The sequence below is a fragment of the Antedon mediterranea genome, chromosome 6, assembly GCF_964355755.1.
Source record: "Antedon mediterranea chromosome 6, ecAntMedi1.1, whole genome shotgun sequence".
In the NCBI taxonomy this organism is placed as follows: Eukaryota; Metazoa; Echinodermata; class Crinoidea; order Comatulida; family Antedonidae; genus Antedon; species Antedon mediterranea.
Window position 1 is genome coordinate 16,598,656 of NC_092675.1, and position 17,752 is coordinate 16,616,407.

At 32.9% G+C, this 17,752-nt stretch overlaps 2 protein-coding genes across 5 annotated transcripts in view; one reads left to right on the plus strand and one right to left on the minus strand.

The window, feature by feature from the left end:
- LOC140051552 (KICSTOR complex protein SZT2-like) overlaps positions 1-12,301 on the minus strand; it is a 52,288-nt gene extending 39,987 nt beyond the window's left edge. For 2 of the 4 annotated variants that reach the window (XM_072096804.1, XM_072096801.1), the window contains exons 1-18: positions 12,207-12,301; positions 11,660-11,788; positions 11,072-11,296; positions 10,390-10,467; positions 10,114-10,206; positions 9,754-9,853; positions 8,902-9,093; positions 7,872-8,092; positions 7,565-7,664; positions 5,335-5,383; positions 4,810-4,967; positions 4,146-4,374; positions 3,524-3,682; positions 2,520-2,585; positions 2,165-2,215; positions 1,554-1,709; positions 940-1,057; positions 151-356 (exon numbers count right to left, since the gene is read on the minus strand). In XM_072096804.1, coding sequence (XP_071952905.1) covers positions 151-356; positions 940-1,057; positions 1,554-1,709; positions 2,165-2,215; positions 2,520-2,585; positions 3,524-3,682; positions 4,146-4,374; positions 4,810-4,967; positions 5,335-5,383; positions 7,565-7,664; positions 7,872-8,092; positions 8,902-9,093; positions 9,754-9,853; positions 10,114-10,206; positions 10,390-10,467; positions 11,072-11,296; positions 11,660-11,788; positions 12,207-12,212 — 2,336 coding nt within the window. In that variant the 5' untranslated portion in view covers positions 12,213-12,301. The remainder of the gene's footprint in view (positions 1-150; positions 357-939; positions 1,058-1,553; positions 1,710-2,164; positions 2,216-2,519; positions 2,586-3,523; positions 3,683-4,145; positions 4,375-4,809; positions 4,968-5,334; positions 5,384-7,564; positions 7,665-7,871; positions 8,093-8,901; positions 9,094-9,753; positions 9,854-10,113; positions 10,207-10,389; positions 10,468-11,071; positions 11,297-11,659; positions 11,789-12,206) is intronic. The other 2 variants (XM_072096803.1, XM_072096802.1) reach the window with 2 other exon arrangements.
- Positions 12,302-12,399: 98 nt separating this feature from the next.
- On the plus strand, positions 12,400-17,356 carry LOC140052667 (mediator of RNA polymerase II transcription subunit 8-like). The gene is made up of 8 exons (XM_072098338.1): positions 12,400-12,494; positions 13,483-13,604; positions 13,705-13,739; positions 13,852-13,961; positions 14,050-14,190; positions 15,265-15,352; positions 16,476-16,628; positions 16,963-17,356. The coding sequence occupies exons 1-8, from the start codon at positions 12,489-12,491 to the stop codon at positions 17,034-17,036; spliced, it is 729 nt and encodes a 242-aa protein (XP_071954439.1). The 5' UTR covers positions 12,400-12,488; the 3' UTR covers positions 17,037-17,356.
- The last annotated feature ends 396 nt before the right edge of the window (positions 17,357-17,752 follow it).

A 17,752-nucleotide genomic window follows, 5' to 3' on the forward strand; every position in this document is an offset into this window, starting at 1 on the left:
TCTTGCCTAAAGATTAGATACAAGAAATGCAACGAGTGTTGGTCTTGAACTCCCGATCTCAAAATCAGTAATGCAATGTTCAACACACTGTGACACACGCCCTTTTAGTATTCATCAATTTATTTACTGAAAATGTGTATAAAAATCTACCTTATGAGTATGATTTCTGTTGGTTTTGATATAAGAACTACACAAGGGTTTGCTTTGGATTGCTTTTGTTGCTCCTTTGTGTCTGTGTTTCCAGATACTCGTCTGTGTCTGCTGGATGTTCCAGCAGCAACTGTTTTGCTCAACAGAGACGACGCTCTTTGAGGCAATTCTAACTTTACCAGTCGGCTTTTCAAGTTTTTCATGATCTTTAAGAAAGAATTTGGAATGAAATATGTTTTGAAGGAAATATCAATATACAGTGCACCTCAACTAATAAAAAACTCTTCATTTACTACATTCACTTTTAAAAGTACAGAGTGTATGTCTGTGAATCTCAAAAACAATTATGTTATCATCTATTCTAATTATATTCCTAATTTAATGTTTATGATAATTGCTTGTTATTGTTAATTGTTGAAATGTAGTTTAATTTAATTAAAGAGGGCCCATGAATATCAGTTAACCCACTTGGAGGCACTGTTTTAAAAAAGCAGAGCTTGTGCTGAAAGTGTTTTCGCCAACAGCAAAAAATTTATTTGTATTGATATAAGGAAGCAAAAAAACAATGCACAAGCTCTGCTTTTTGAAAACAGTGCCTTCTTCATTTTTTCTATATTTTGTAAGAAATATGTTTGTTAAGGAATGAAGGAAATAAATGTTATTTTGATTGATTGACTGATTGATTGATTAAATTATACATCATAATTGGTACATATTGTACTGTCTTGAATTTTTGAATTAATTATAAAAAGAATCAACACTATTCAATCTCAGTTTTAACTAGATTACCTGGTTTCTCACATGTCCAGATGTTCCACCAAGGAAAGCCAGTCTTAGCACCATACAAGGAGGTTTAGAAAGAATACGAATGATGTAGAAAGAATATGGAGGGTTCTTCTCATCACCACTGAACAAAAATAAATATATAAATGTATTATTATTATTAATGAATAGTACACAGAAAAAACTTTATAGATTCAATTAACTTTAGAATTAAAGAAAATTAATTTTTTTTTTTAATACGCCATTTTCACATAATAGTTATTCACTTCAACAAAAAATTGGATCTAAAAAAACAAATATTAACCTAAACAAATTTAATATAAAGTATAATATAATAGTCAAAATGAAAGGAAGTCAATGAGTTTTTGGTTGAATTTAACTATTTATTTTGTCTTTTCATAAGTAAAGACATTATTTTTTTATTTTTTTTTTATATTATACGGAAGTAGAAAGAACTTTATTAAAACTGTGAAATGGCTTTATTCATGCTTTTGGGGGAAAATACACCTTTAAACAATGAATACACATCATAATTATAGAGAATTTAGACTTTATAGATTCAATCAATAACATTATAAAAAGAAAATAAAGTTAAATAAATAAAACATCAAAGAACTTACTCTTTGTACATGAGTTTAATGTAACTGTGGTTTTCTAACAGTACAAATGTGCTCCATGTTCGAAGCAGTTGGTTGACAGCACTCTGAGCTAGCCTACTCTGAACATTGTTAAACCTTCCATTGTGATTTCCATAATGTAGATGTTTTGGCAAAGGCCTGAAAAGGAATCAAATATAGTACTTGGCTAATTTTGTGGGGCTACTATATACCTTAAAAGCTTCAGATTTTCTATTTTTAAAAGAGTCAGAAGTTAAGTTTTAGTTACATAATTCATTTTTGTCCCATCTCATGATTTCAAAAGTGATTGAACGGGTACGGTTGTTAGCCCGACACAGTGATTAACTTAAGGGCTTTAATGAACCAGAACACCGAGTAACTCTCTCCCATTGCTGATATTATGGCTGTGGTTTGTGGTGCCGCCTGACTCATTCTGCAACTCGGGGAGGGTCAGAAGATTGGTTGATCTATTGCTGTGTGCAAAGAAGTACTCTTTGAAAATGAATAAGAGACTGTGTACTGTAGATGTGTTCACTTTAAGATCATCTATCAATATGAATGCAATCAAATCAGAATCCCATAAAATGAAACTAATCACATAGTTAGATACTTACATATCATGAGTCAATACCATGCCAATTCGATGTGTGTGAAACCACCTTTGCCTAAACACAAAAATCAATTATCAAAATAATCGCATATAATAGTCAATCAAACCATGAAAGCCCCAGTTGTCTAAAGGACATTTCCGGATTAAAATCTTGGTTGGGGGGACATTTTTCACATTCTCACAGGTTTCCTCATCTTATCATTTCAAATTAATAAATTAAATTTCAGTACATCACCGGGCAGTTTAAAATTAATGTTCTTTTCCTGTTGTGATAATATATAGTCTAGTATATATTTGTGTTGTTGAAAGTCAAGAATAAAGTGCAGATTGCAAACCTTACTGTTGTTCAGTATACTTACCACTTTTTTGGATCCATTAGAGAGATACGCTTCCAAAAATCAGCAAACTGTCTGGATCTTGAATCTCTGAAAGTTAAAAAATATATATATAATGATATATATAAGCTCTGCTAACTTTTCTGGCTGTTTACTTTTATCGTTTTGATTTAGCTTTTCGCTTTTTATTTTTGTATCTCCATTGAGATCCAGCCACTGATACCCACAGCATTGTCATTTTTTTCAGTAATTTGCCTTTGGATTTATATATATATATATATATATACTCAGGTTGAAATTTTCAGACCGTTTGGATAGAGTGCTCAATACCAAGGTAGAGCATAAATAAAATAACAGCAGAAAACTTGGTTACTTCATTGTTTTAATCACTACAAATTTGTTTTGTACGACCAGCATGTAGCTGACCGCACTCTTCAGGTGAAATATAAAACATAAGTGACACAGTTGTCTCATAGTGCTTAATAGAAGTGAGTCATCAGGAAGTCGTATACAATAGCCTATTGTTTTAGATAAACTGTTTGGATCTGCAATTTAGTAAGAATTTTATATACATAAATTACATCTTTTGTTAATATTTGAGTAAGGTTTGCATTTCTTTATAATTTTCCATTTAATTGAGTAATTTGTTTTAGAGTCTTTAAGTGTCCATATATATTTACTGAGTTCCGTTGCATTTCTTAGTTTTTCGTTCCGGAAACTCTATTCAATTCAAAGGGTTTATCTGTGGCCGAGACACCATCAGTTCCACGGCCCTTAACATGCACCGCGCGTCGCGGAGAATATGTACATAGTACAGTACTGTTTCTATTTGTCGCAGCCAAAGGACTTGGCAAGGCAAGCTCCTATTGATAGATTGCCTTGATTCAACATAACCATTGTCATTAAACAGATCACCATGAAAAAAATGTTTTATCAAATCCAATAACTTTTTTGGTCCTATTTTAAATATTTGTTGATTTTATTTGATTATTCATTAGTAATACACATACACTCTGCTTTCCCCTTACTTTGAGTGTCCCAAATCTTGTGACAATACAGGTGTATCAGAACCAGGTGGCATATATAACAATGGCATTCCTTCTTTTGTTCTCTCGGGTACTGTATAGAAAATTGCATTGCTTGCAAACGACTGTAGATGCTCCAGTAATTGATCAGTTTCATTCACACTGCAGAAAAAAAAAACAACTTGTAATTTGATTTTGCTTGAAGGAATTCTGAGTTTAGATATTGTTTAAGAACAATTTTTGTATTATCTCGATCAGTAGTTATCACTAGTTTAGTATGATTTCAGGTATTGTATGTGTGTTGTTTGTGTTCCCTACTATAAAGGAGTAAACCTTAAAGTTATTAATTAAAGATAAATCTCAATTTCAAAGTTTATAGAAATAAGATAAATTGCCAAAGCTCTGTCTACACTATCAAACTTTATGTGACAAAAAAATTTGATGTGCCCATATATAGACACAACGATGTCATAACACTACCATATTTGGTCACATCACATGGTTATGATATCATTTTATATAGTAAATAACATTTTTGAACAGACATATTGTGTCCATTTTGAAGAACCTGTCATGTAGTGTAGAACTATTTTTACAATACGTCTATCGTATGTAAATTACCCACCTACGAAGAGCTTGCCAAAACTTCTTAATAACAAGCATTCGATATGTTGGTTTGCTGGGTTTAATTTGACATGTTAAGTCATGTAAGAACTCGTAACTGCCTTCAATCATAATCTCAATCTGGGTCAATGGATGAGTAGAATCTAGTGGCCATGCTGATTTTGCCGTGTATTCAATTCTATCGTTGTGTCGCCATGGCAAAGCAAGCCTAACTTCAATCTGTTTCTCATCTAAGAGAACAAAAAATGTCCTAATTATAGTAGATTAGTTAAAATTAACATTAACGCCATAAAATGACACCTATACAGCAGTGATGGATCAAAACATCATTACGAAAGCATCATTTTATCTTCAAGAAATTTTCATTTATACTTCTATTCAAATACATAGTTAAATTTAATACAGTAAGACCTCATACATTCAACAAAGTTTTCTCTTAATAGGCTAAATAAAGGTGTCCCCTGAATTAGGGTGTACCCTGAATAGAAGTGACCCCTGAATAGAAGTGTCTCCTGGATAAAAGTGGCCCTTTAATAGGGTGTCCTCTGTATATGGGTTGCTTGTGATTGTAGTATTAAAACATAGATTTTGTGTCCCTCTTAATAGGGATTGTTTGTGATGATTTTCCTCATTTGTTTCATTAAATAGGGGTTTGGAAATCTTACTTTTAGAAAAAGTAACATCTTTAATTGTGAATCCTTCTCGAAGACGCAGTGACATAACGTGCATGATGTCCGTATGTAAGGTTTTCTCTTGATGTCGCTTTTTCATCAAAGGAATCACACACATTCCTTTCTTATCACGAGCAAATGGAGGAAGAGTTCTGAAAAAAAAAATGTTGAACAAGAAAGAACTTTTATTTTTTTATTTTTGTTTTATTTTATAAATAAAGAACCAGCATCATCATCACTAGGTGTGTGTTAAGCTATGTCTACAATATCAAACTAGTTTGAAAAAGTGTGATGTGCCCAAATATGGTAGTAATATGACCTCATCATGTCACATCACATTTTTTCAAGTTTGATAGTGTAGACAGGGCTTGAATGACTTCACTTCATGAGCTTCCTCACTCTGTGATACTGATTTGACATATTCTAGGTCGCAAACACAATATGTATAATCGAAAGCTTCCCACTAGAATCAAAATCACCTTTACTATTCATCATTTATAAATAATAACTTTTACTAACCCTTCAGAATGCCACCCACCATCTGAAGACAAAATTTCAAATTGACGACCTTTTGACAAAATAAAATTTAAAAATTAATGTTGAGGACAGAAAATGTGAAAATGTACCATATTTATTTGAATACACACCCTCGAATACATCCTCCTACAACACCCTCTCCTTACACCTCAAAATGCCCTCCTTAAATTAGGGGCGTTTATTCATTTCCTAGAAAATATGCCCTGCCACATGCATACACAATATTGTATTACAACACATTTCTATTTACAATAGAATTCATTACTTGACATGATCTACAATTTACCAGGCATTTTGATATCATTGATACTATACTATAATTTATCACTTCTTTATATTAATTGTGTTGGTTTTTTTTTATATCTTGTGGGTATTTATTTGATTATATATGTTACCATATTACACAAAAAAAATATAAAAAAATTAATAAATAAAAAAACCCCTGATCAATAAACATTTCATTCAGGGTGTTTATTCGAATAAATATTGTATATAATGTAAAGCTAACAAGAAAAGAACCATTTATCCTTCTATTACATGTTGAGCATTTGGAGTAATTACTCAATTAATTTTGTTGCTATTGTGAGATTTTAATGTTGAAGCACAACAAAGCATACAGAACTACAATTTGCTACTAAATGATCAACAACACTATCAAACTTTGTCCATATATGGACATGATGATATCATATCACTATCATATTTGGGCATATCACTACTATATTTAGGTACATCACACTTTTTGTCAAACAAGTTTGATAGTGTAGACAGAGCTTAAAAACTAGAGGGCTTTAATACTAGACATAAAGTACAGAAAATAAATAATCCACACCTTGTAAATTCAAATTTATTTACACATAATTCATAAAAAAGACAGTGATTAATTTGATATTGGTAATATTAGCCACATGTACCTAAATATACACAAAATAAAAATAAAATAAATAAGAATAATGTAATGACAGATTTATTCACTTGATCAAATGAGTTTATCATATGATAAATCAACTGACTTTATTAAAGCGACTATACTGGATTTTTAAAAAAGCTTTAAATACTTTATTGGTTTTTTGTGGCATGAAAGCAAGTTAAAGCAAAAAAGGCCATGGTTTAAAAATAAAAACTATTACAAGAAGACAAAAGCATCCTCTTTAAATGCATTAGAATTGGCAGACTATATGTAGGCAAAATATTGGGTTTTTTTTCGTGGAATAGATCTTCCTTAAAACAAACGCTAAAAACCCTATTTTGTGTTCTATAAAAGGATATTAAACAATGTATTGCCTATCTGTTATTACCTACCCAGCTTACCTAATAATTTTTTAAAGAAGTTTACATTTTTGTAAAAAAATTCATAATCATAAATTTTGAGAAAATTACAATAACCACATATCGCTACATATCTCAGCTAGAAGTTGACAGCAATAAAGCAAATAACAATATATAAAAAAACACTTTTTAGGACATTACTTTTGAAATGAGTGCAACTGCAAAACACAGCACTACCACAAGAAAACTTACCACAATCATAAAGATGGCTCAACATTTACATGAATGGACCAAAAAAAGACAAGACAATGAATTAAAAAAATATTTCATTACAAAATGAGTTTCAAAAATGTTTACTAATACCCTTTTCACACCTGCAAAAAGGAACAATTTGTAACAAGTAATCAGGTTTGCATATAGTGAATACAATTTTATGAAAAATCTCCCGAGAATTCACAGAGGTCCCTTGTGAAATCTTGTGAGATTTTCCATAAAATTGTCTTCATTTCCTGAAGTGTTACTGCATGCGCGTGTGTTGTCCTGTTATCAAACTGACCAATCATAGTAATCAAATAGCACGCAACTATGCTTTCTTCTGAGATTTCTCACAGTTCGCATATGCGTGTACGAAAACGAGTAATAAATCGGGAGATCAAACCTTAACAAGTTGTATATATATATGCAATATATGCAGATGTGAAAAGGGTATAAGAGTTCAATTTCTTTTATAAATGTGTTTCACTTTCACCTAGTAATTAAAAACGTAAGTAAAAATAAGTTAAAAAGTTTGTAGTAGTTTAAGGGGAAAAAATTGGCTGCATACTGAAGTTGAGAAATCTTTCCTTTTATAATGTAGTATATAATTGGTTCAACGTCTAACATGTCCAAAGGTAAAGAATTCTATGTACCATATCAATATTAGTATAAATGTTATATATCAAACCTTTAATGTAGTCAATTTTAATGCCATCCAAGCCTTTCTGGAAATGCCACGATAAAAACGCCTGATGATACTGATTCATCTCAGTTTTTTTGGTCGGATCCTACAAAATATAAAAAATATTTATATTTTTCTCCAAATCTGAACATAATTCCTACTATTGATTTTATTTAGAGGTTTCACCTGATGATAGTGCTTAGTTGATGACAGTATTATATAGATTGTACCATTATTTATTGGGGTGTTATGAATTACACATTAGCTCAAATTCAGTTTATTTATGTAAGTAGGCCTGAAGTTCTGTACTTACAATTTCTGGACATTTTGACAGAAAAGCCCCAAACGTAGCCTGTGCAATAAACTGCATCAGTTCAGTGTGTGGTATGTAACCAAAGCTGCATTGTGGGTGATAACCTTTACCCACTTGGATAAATGAACATGCAATGGTGCTACTACGCATTTGATTCAGTAGTGAATTCATTGTAGGTACATCTGGCATTCCCATCACGCCATCAGTGATTATCACCATACCTATAAAAGACAGGTTGTTTCAATCAGTCATTGAAATAAATGTATCGAACAAACAGAAAAAAACACAGAACAGAACCTTTTGATTGTATGAAACAAAGAATACTAAAGCTTGTTCTACACTATCAAACTTTATGTGACAACAAAATGTGATGTGCTCATATATGGACAAGATGTCATATCACTACCATATTTGGGCACATCACACTTTTTTTATCAAACTAGTTTCATATTATGTAGCCAGCGCTTAAGATATCTATGGTATTTTAATTACAATAAAGGAATTTAACACGAAACTTGCTTTTAAGCATGGAGATTTTCTATGGCAATAGATCATTTATTTTTTCATCTGCTCAGCTTTGAAAGAATTTGCCACAAGCTATTAAAGAGGTGATATAATCAATGTTTTTTTAAAAAGTCTTAAGCAACATCTCTTTACTTCTTATTTGGTAGGATAGGATATAGACAGATGCCTTTTTTACTCAAGCTCCTATAGCTCTCATATGGAAGCTTTAAAGTGCTGGAGAGTGGAGTGGTTAAAATAGTTCCTCCGCTTCTTCATTTGTGTGTAAAGCGCTTAGAAACATTGTATTAGGCGCTATACAAGACTCAGGATTATCTAAAGCGTGATATACATGATGTGAAAACACTACATTTTTCACACCCGAATGTATTACTATCTTATTAGGCTCTGCCTAAATCAATTTTTTAACTCATGAAAATATTCTCCTGAGTCAACAAATCATAAATATCCACTATATGTTATTATGTGTTTCAAGGGCCTACAAGTATACTACAGTGGTTATACTTACCAGCACTTGTGTTCTCTGGTAAGAGTTGGAGAGCAAGAATCCCATACCAAATCATGTTGACAAGACCAATGTCAGGGGTCACCATTTCGGTCTTGCTTTGGCTACTTCTTTGGGTACACTCTTGTCCATCAGTGAAATGTACTGGATTCATGGTTACTGATGCTTCACTTGGTTGCCATGTGTCAGAGGTACCTTCAGAGGGGAAAAATGATATTATACTTGATTGTATCATCATGTGTCATTTGGAACTAGCCCTATATAACGAAAAAGTGATATCTAATGGTGCTCTAATGCACATTTAGATTTCTGTAATTCTGTAAAATTGTTGCCATGCAACATTGTTGACTGATCACGTTCGGAAATCAACTTGTTATGTGCACTGTCTGTAACTGTTCTACTCCGTATCTAAAGTTGGAACACTGCTTTTTTAATGGTCTAGATTCCCGGCTAACTCATAAACATCCATTATTTGTATAATAACATAAAAATCATGTGTAAAAACTTTTATAGAATATTCTTGTATACATTTTCATCTTGTCAGAGACAGTAATTTAGTGTGATTGTGATTTAAGCTCTGTCTACAAACTAGTTTTACAGTGTGATGTGTTTGTGTTTTGTTTTTCACATATTAGTTTGATAGTGTACATAAAGCTTAAGTAATAAAAATGTTACTTACTGTACAGCAGCATATCTAAAAATGTTTAATATACAAGACTTAAATGATAGCAATGACTGATTTAGCCCTATTTTCAGCTTGAATTTATAATCATTGAACTGCAATACTTCAAATGTCATTTTTCAAGAATGTCTTATAACATTATAACAAATGTCTATATGTATTAAATGGTATACCTAAAACTATTTTATCTTCATATTCTTCCAGTTTAAATTGGATATCCTCAAGAAAAGGCTCCAGATTCTCTTCAGTCAGTAAACAACCTTGCACTAGCACCTATAAAGATCAGTATCAGTGTCTTATTTCATGGTTCAGTGGTGGAAATAAAATGGTTAACAAAATAAATTGCTGTTGAAAAATTATTGTATTTAATTAAAATAGCCTATTCAAGAAACAAAAGTTCTTGGAAATAATTCAGAATCTTATCACCTATTTTCAGTATGGTATGACTTAATACGGTGATACCTGTAATATCTGCAATATAGCTGTCTATCTCATTTCCATATTTAAATTTTGACATTTTTTGTTTTTCTTACCTGTTGTGTACAGAGAGCAGACAAAGGTGTGTATGCTATGACTGTTATGTAGATCTGTGGCTTTAGCAATAGCATGCTACCTGGAACAGTGAACTGAAAGAAGAGACAACAATTGATTTGCAGAGATTATTTGATTGATAAAAACATTCCTAAAACAAATTAAAATCATATCCATAAATATGTGTGCATGACTTGATAAGAATTACATAATATATTTTATATTTTCCATATTAAATTTCAATTTGTTATTAAATGAAAATAAATAGTGGAGCTTACTGGTTGTATGAGTCCCTTTAGACAGTTTTTAAAACAGCGGAATATATCAATTAAACTGACTCGTCCTGACAATATATCCTGAAAATTGACAATACAAATTAAGAATTTAAAACATTTTTGAAGTAGGCCTTCTAATTAAACACCACTTTGATGTTTTCCTACGTCAGATTGGCGAGATGTTATGAGGTCGATTGTGTGTTTTTTTTTATATTTGTTAGTTAGCAGGATTACTCAAAAAGTTACTGCCTAATTTTTAAAGATTTTAAAGGATGTATTCATAGCTGAGAACACGTAATTAAATTTTCATATGCCAAGGCGGAGGTTTGCGTTCTCTGAGTGTCCTTCTAGTTTGTTTTGTTTTCAGGTCCTTATAATCACTTTAACAATCAGAATTACAACTTGTTTTTGGCTCTTATATCCCTGTTTGATGTTATTAATGTGTTCTGTGGGCCTTGCCTACCACTACTAGTCGAGTATTTATGTTTTCTTACACAATTTAGGTGCAAATTTATTGTAGTAAATCTTTTTTAGTGATTTAACAACTGTCTAAACTATCAAACTTTATGTGACAAAAAAATGTGATGTGCTCATATATGGACATATCGCTAGACATATTTTTGTACATCACACCCTTTTTGGCAAAGTAGATGATAGTCTAGACAGAGCTTTAGAATGGTCTTACAACAGTTGCCATTGATGGGCTGATGTCTAGTACAGTGACAATCCTATAACGTCTTGCTAGGAAGTGCACATGACTGGTTGGTACAAGCTTGTACATCTTAACCTCTTCCTCCTTTTCCCTCTCTGGCGTCTCTTCATCATCATTAAGTCTATGCTTTTCCTTGGTATCTGTATTAGTTGGCTTCGGAATAATCGATAAAACTTCTAATTCTTCCGAGGATTTCAGCTAAATTGAAAAACAATTATAAAAGAGAATTTTTTAAAAGTTATTAAAGACTACTACAGCATTATTAAGAATGGTGGATCACAAGTTATGGAATAAGATAAGATATTGATATTCATTTTATTTCAAGCACGACACAATGAAGTAAATTTACGTTGTAAAACTAAGAAGAAATGCGAAACAGGGACAACCACAAAACTAGCAAAAAAGTACTGTAGGTAGTGGTTTCAATATACAAAAGTGAATACTGTATTATATGTTATTCAATAACTGTCTCAAATGTAATGTAAATGTTGACAATTAATTTTTAATTAAATTAGCATCTATTATATCTGAGCTTTAAAAAAGACAATTTAAAATGTTTACTAGTTCATCTTCAGATTTCGCTTTGATCTGTTTATTAAGATTTCCAAAAAACCAATTCGCTCGGATGTTGCGAGAAATCCGGTATTCTTTTTTCATCAACAGGTACACCTCCTCAGCATCCATGTCTATCTGAAAAATAAATGGATGTTATGTTGTTAAATGCGCGATTTCATTTGTAATTGTAATTGGATTGCACAAGAAAAATTCTGGCAGACACTGTGGTGCGAAAGATCAGTACACCCCAGAAAACTTAGTAGATCAGACTCAAGCTCGCTAGCTACTAGGCTAGTCTACTACTACTAGCTAGCTAGACTAGGCTAGGCCTAGTCTAGCTAGTTAGTCATAGTGGTAGTAATATTCTTTCTGATTTGTGTAGCCTTAGGCCTAGTAGTAGGCTAATTAATAATTTAAAAAGAGAGGCCGACTCATTCCTGTCTGTAAATTGTTTCAGCTTGGCCTAGGCTAGTTAGTTATCAAATATTGTTTATATATAACCAAGTTTGTCTACCTAGCCTACTATGCCTAGGTAATTCAAATCTGAACGTACTACCATAATTAATATTGTAAATCAGTTTTTAATTACAAGGCCTAAATAGGCCTAAACCACATCATTACGAAATCAAGGCACCATACCCAACACTACTGCATATGCAGCAGCTAGCACAAAATAACATTCGTGCGCGAGTCGAGTGCAGTGTGTCGGCGGACACCATTAACGCGAACTTTGACCTCTCTTGTTATTTTTTTGTTGTGTCCTGTGCGAAACGGCCATTGTTTATAATATATTATCGTTAATTTCTCACACATTTTTGGACAACACAGTTTAATCATGCAGGTAATTGCACATAATGCCTGCAGCATAATGTGTAAATGTATATTATAGGTTTGAAAATAGGTGTCGAAAACCTTTTAATAATACAAAATCTAGGCCTAGGCCTAGGCCTATAGGACCAGGTAGGCCTAGCCTACTAGTTAGGCCTAGGCTAGGCCTAGGCCTATTAGTAGTAGGGGTTATCAGACGATCGGGACCACTTTAAGACAATCGGGCCCATCAAGGGTGAAAGACGATCGGGCCCAGAGACGATCGGGCCCAACAAACAAGACGATCGGGCCCAAAACATTCTTGGAAAATTTTTAAAAATAAATACGCGAATACAAACAACACAATAATAACAATCAAAATCAATCACATTTATTTGTAAATCGAGAGAATTTGTAAGAAATTCTTAAAACCAGTAGTCTTAAGACTTAATTAGCCTAGGGGAAAGTTATGATAAAATCAGAAAAAATCTAATTAACCTTTTTAATTAAAATCTTAATTACGCAAGAAAAGCACGTTGACACTAGCATTAGGAATAAAAAAATGATGAAATGTGGCACATTATTTTATATAACACAAAAGTCTATCGGGCCCAACGCAAGATGATCGGGCCCAACGCAAGATGATCGGGACCAACTGGTAAAACAATCGGGCCCAACATGGTTCTGAAAACACTGGACGATCGGGCCCAACTGGTATGACGATCGGGCTCAACGCTGAAGACGATCGGGACCACGTTTTCTGGGCCCTAATTAACACTATTGGTTTTAAGAATTTCTTACCAATACTCTCGATTTATGAATAAATGTGATTGATTTTGATTGTTATATTGTGTTGTTTGTATTCGCGTATTTATTTTTTTTTATTTTCCGAGAGTGTTTTGGGCCCGATCGTCTTATTTGTTGGGCCTGATCGTCTCTGGGCCCGATCGTCCGTTGTCCCGATCGTCTGATAACCCTATAGGCCAAACAAACAAACAAACACACTTTTATTTTTTTAACAGCCAAATGTAGAGAAAGCATTTGAAACATCTTTGGAAGCAATCATCACTCGTGTTCAAGATCTGAAACACTCGATCGGATCATTTATTCTCAAGTTAGAACATGAACACCAAATGCTTAATTGGTAAGTTAGTATTGTCTCAACCGTTTCAATTAAATATAAATGTGCAATTCTATTTCTATTAAATCTTTTTAATTCTTGTTTATATGTATTTATATTTTAGGCCATCTGTACTTGACAGTTTTGCCTTGTTATCTAGTAAGTTTACCATTTATTTTGTAATTAATTATTGTTTGTATTGTTGGATATCTGTCTGCTTCATTCTTTTTAAACAATCTTAATTATTCATTCATTTGTAACATTTATTTAGGTCAGATAAACATGTTAAATAAGGTTCTAAAAAGTGAGAAGACTCCACCTCTTAGAAACTTGGTTCTGTTGCCCCTTGAACTATCATGTGATCGAGATGAAGAACTTGAGGTATGTATCAACATCTTCTCATTGTTATCATTTACAGAATATGTTATATTTTTAATAAATTTAATTATTCATTTTTCAATCATTTTAGAAATTGACAGAAGGAAGAGTAGCTGTATTTAATCATGATGTGGTACCAAACTATTTAAGAACCAAGCCAGAGCCTGATGTTGATGCCAAGAATCAACAAAACAAGTCTATTGCATCTCAAATCACTCCAGAACTAGCTCAGGTAACCTTACTTAGGTTATGTTCAGACTCGCTGTGTTAAGGTAATCCGTGGCGTTAAAAGCCAAGGTGTTTAGACACAACGATCAACATTCCAATGCCTTGCGTTTAAAACACTCTGATCAGGTCAAAGCAGATAGAACTATATGTATACATTCATGACAATGCATGAAAGTTTACATAGTAAAATAGTTTTTTTTTTGTTATTTTTATTTATATAATGTTACCTTTAAAGATACTGATTTGTTCTTACTACTTGTAGAATTTCATTTTAATTCAAAATAATTTAAAATGTAATTATTACATGGACAATTATCTGAATATCATATCACTGACGCCAACTTTACTATTCTTTAAAATTAAAAACCTGAAAATATGTTTGACATAGCTGGTGACTTCACTGTCGTATACTAGGGTATGTAGTTGCTGTTTGCTAATCGTGGTCATGTCTTTTCAATGGTTAAGGTTAAAATCACTGATGGCATCAGTGATTTTAACACTGGATTAGCGTTATTAAATCTACCCTCTCCTGCTAGGGTTATTAACGCCATCTGCGGCCTAGTTCAGACACAAAAATATGTGCGCCGCTTACATAACGCCACCTTAACGCCGTGAGTCTGAACATACCCTTACAAAAACGCTTAAACTACAAATTAAAAGTGATCACTTGTGTGTAATAATGTGACGACCGACGACCAACCTAGATCAGGTCAATTGATGTGTCGGCGGTCGTCACCTGGACCTATAAACCATCAAACCTGTTTCGAGGTGAGGACATACATGCCAATATCGCATATCTAACATGATCATCAGTTGTCACAAATTGAAAGCTCCCTAATGTACAGTAATGTCTAATTTTATGTGTGTCTGATTTGTTGCCTGGGAAAGCATCTTGTGTGGTCTGGAGATATAGTTATGATATACAGATTCAATCTCCTCCTGTGTTAATAGTTAAGGAGTCTTCAAATTATTCAAGTCAATAGTGATAATGCTAATAAAATAATGATTATAGTAATACCAGTAGTAAAAACCTGAGAATTATATTACATTGTTATAATGAAAACAATTGTTATTCCAGAAACAAATCACAAGTTTAAATAAGATCACTGCACGGTTGTTGGATAACTTGAATAATGCAAAAGAAGAATGGGACACAGACTCAAGTAGTAAGTATTGTAGTTCACGAATAATAATTATACCAAATTTAGGCAGTGTTTCTGCAGACTTCAGCAAGGCCTTTGACTCGGTCCCTCATCAGCGACTTCTACATCATGCAGGGGTCAGACATAGTATCTTGAATTGAATTTATTGCTTCCTTACGAATCGACATCAACAAGTTGTGCTCGAAGGAAAAACTTCATCTAAAACTAAAGTCACTCCGGGTTCCCCCAAGGTACAGTTCTTGATCCACTTCTGTTCCTGACCTACATCAACAACCTACCATCCAATGTCAACTCTAAAGTGAAGCTGTTTGCTGACAACTGCCTTCTTTACAATAAAATTTCAACTATTGAAGATGCTAACAAATTGCAAGCAGACTTGAACGCTCTACTCTGGTGAAATGGGAAAAAGATTGGCAAATGTCCTTTAATCCAGCTAAATGCTTTTCCATGAGAGTTACACATAAACTGATCATAACAAGATACCAAATGGGTAAATTCCACATTTGAAGAGGTAAAACATCATCCTTACCTAGGTGTTGAACTCAAGTCATGATTTGAAATGGTCAACCTATACAAACCAAATTAGCAACAAAGCAAACAAAATGCTGGGATTACTAAAGGAAAACCTATACTATTGTAGCAGAAACACCAAAACCATAGCGTATAAATCTCTAATCCGACCTAACCTCGAGTACTATTCTGCTATTTTGGACCATATCATTAATCAGACAGAGATAAGCTGGAAAAGATCCTTGCCAACCTAGGATTAAAAAAATTATATACTTGTAGAACTAAATCGCACCTTGTTACGATTTACAAAGAAACCAGAGGACTTACTCCTTGTAATATCGACGAATATCGCCAATCAACGAATTATAACATCACGACTAGACATTCCAGTACTGGAAAATATAAAATTCCACCAAATATTGCCACTTTTAAAGACCAACTGAACACTATTGAAATCGAAAGTAATTTCATGACCCTAACCAACGTACTTGATAACCAGAGATGGTGTTTGTATGTTACAGATAGTCATAGTCAATTATAGTCAGTCAAAATCAATCATTTTAATTTGTTTTTACCATATATATATATATAAATCTTTATTATTTTTATGTTGCAGGTTCTCGATTAAATCTGACAACTGACAACAGAGCTGATACCCACATTTTAGTTGGTACTTTATCACTTGGAAAGGGGATCAAACCAAACCGTCCGCCAGCTCAGCCAACAGCAAGCCCGTCAGTTATGCCACAACAAAGAATTAACATTGATAGTATGTGTCTTTATTCTGCTTATTTCTTCAAATCAAATCAAATCTCCAAAACTGGACACCATTTGTCTGGCCCAGAATATCTGGTCTTCCTGATGCAAATTAATTAAAATATGGTTACACAATCGAGAAAAAAAACGAACACCTTAGTATTCTATTTAGTGCTGAATTGATCTGTTCGACGTAGAACAGGAGGATCCCATATGTATGTGTGGTGATGAAAGTTTAACTAAATTGTATCTGATTTTACAATGAATGTATTTTTATGGTTTTAATTAATATACATCTTCAAAACAAACCTAATGACTTATTCTCTTATTCTTTGTTTTTTTTATAGTGCACAAACCCCAGAGTACAGTAAGGACTCACATTCGGCCTGGAAGTAGTGTTCACCCTTACAATAGAACCTAAAACTAGATGCAACACATTTGGGTGATGACTTGACTTTAGGAAACTGTTTAATATAATGGCATCTTCAAATCGCACAAGGAACTTCGACTAAAACAGAAGACAAAAAGCGGAAATACACTCAGAAAAATGAAATTCTCTATATGATTATTTTACAATATTATACTGTAACTAATAAAATAAATATATAATAGGGAAAAGGAATACAGGACCAGGTGCAGTATTATAAAATTACACCAACTGTATTGGCATTAGGGTTAGGTAAAGTAGCAGTGAGGTAATTTGATACATTTACTGGATGTGAAATAAAGTGATAAACAAAAGATTGTGTTATTGCCTGATGAATGCCAGACCAGGGAAGGGGCGGGGCCAGATGTGTAATGATATGTATTTATTGGGCAAATAGACATTTGTACTCAAATTGCATGAATATTTAAAATATAATTAATGTAAGTGCTTTCAGGAGTTTAAATCCGGATTCTGCTCCATTTGGCATTATCAAACCCAGTCTGGAATCATTCCTGGGTACTTAAAATAATCAGTTGATTGTTAGGCATGTAGACTTTTGAACTCTGGCCGTATTGCTATAAAACAGTCTTAACTGATGGTCTTAAATCTCCGATTAAAGCCTGCTGATTGCTATAAAACCGTCTTAGCTAAGATCACAACTAACAGATTGAAGGCACAGTTTTACTCATAGAATACCAAATAAGGTATTG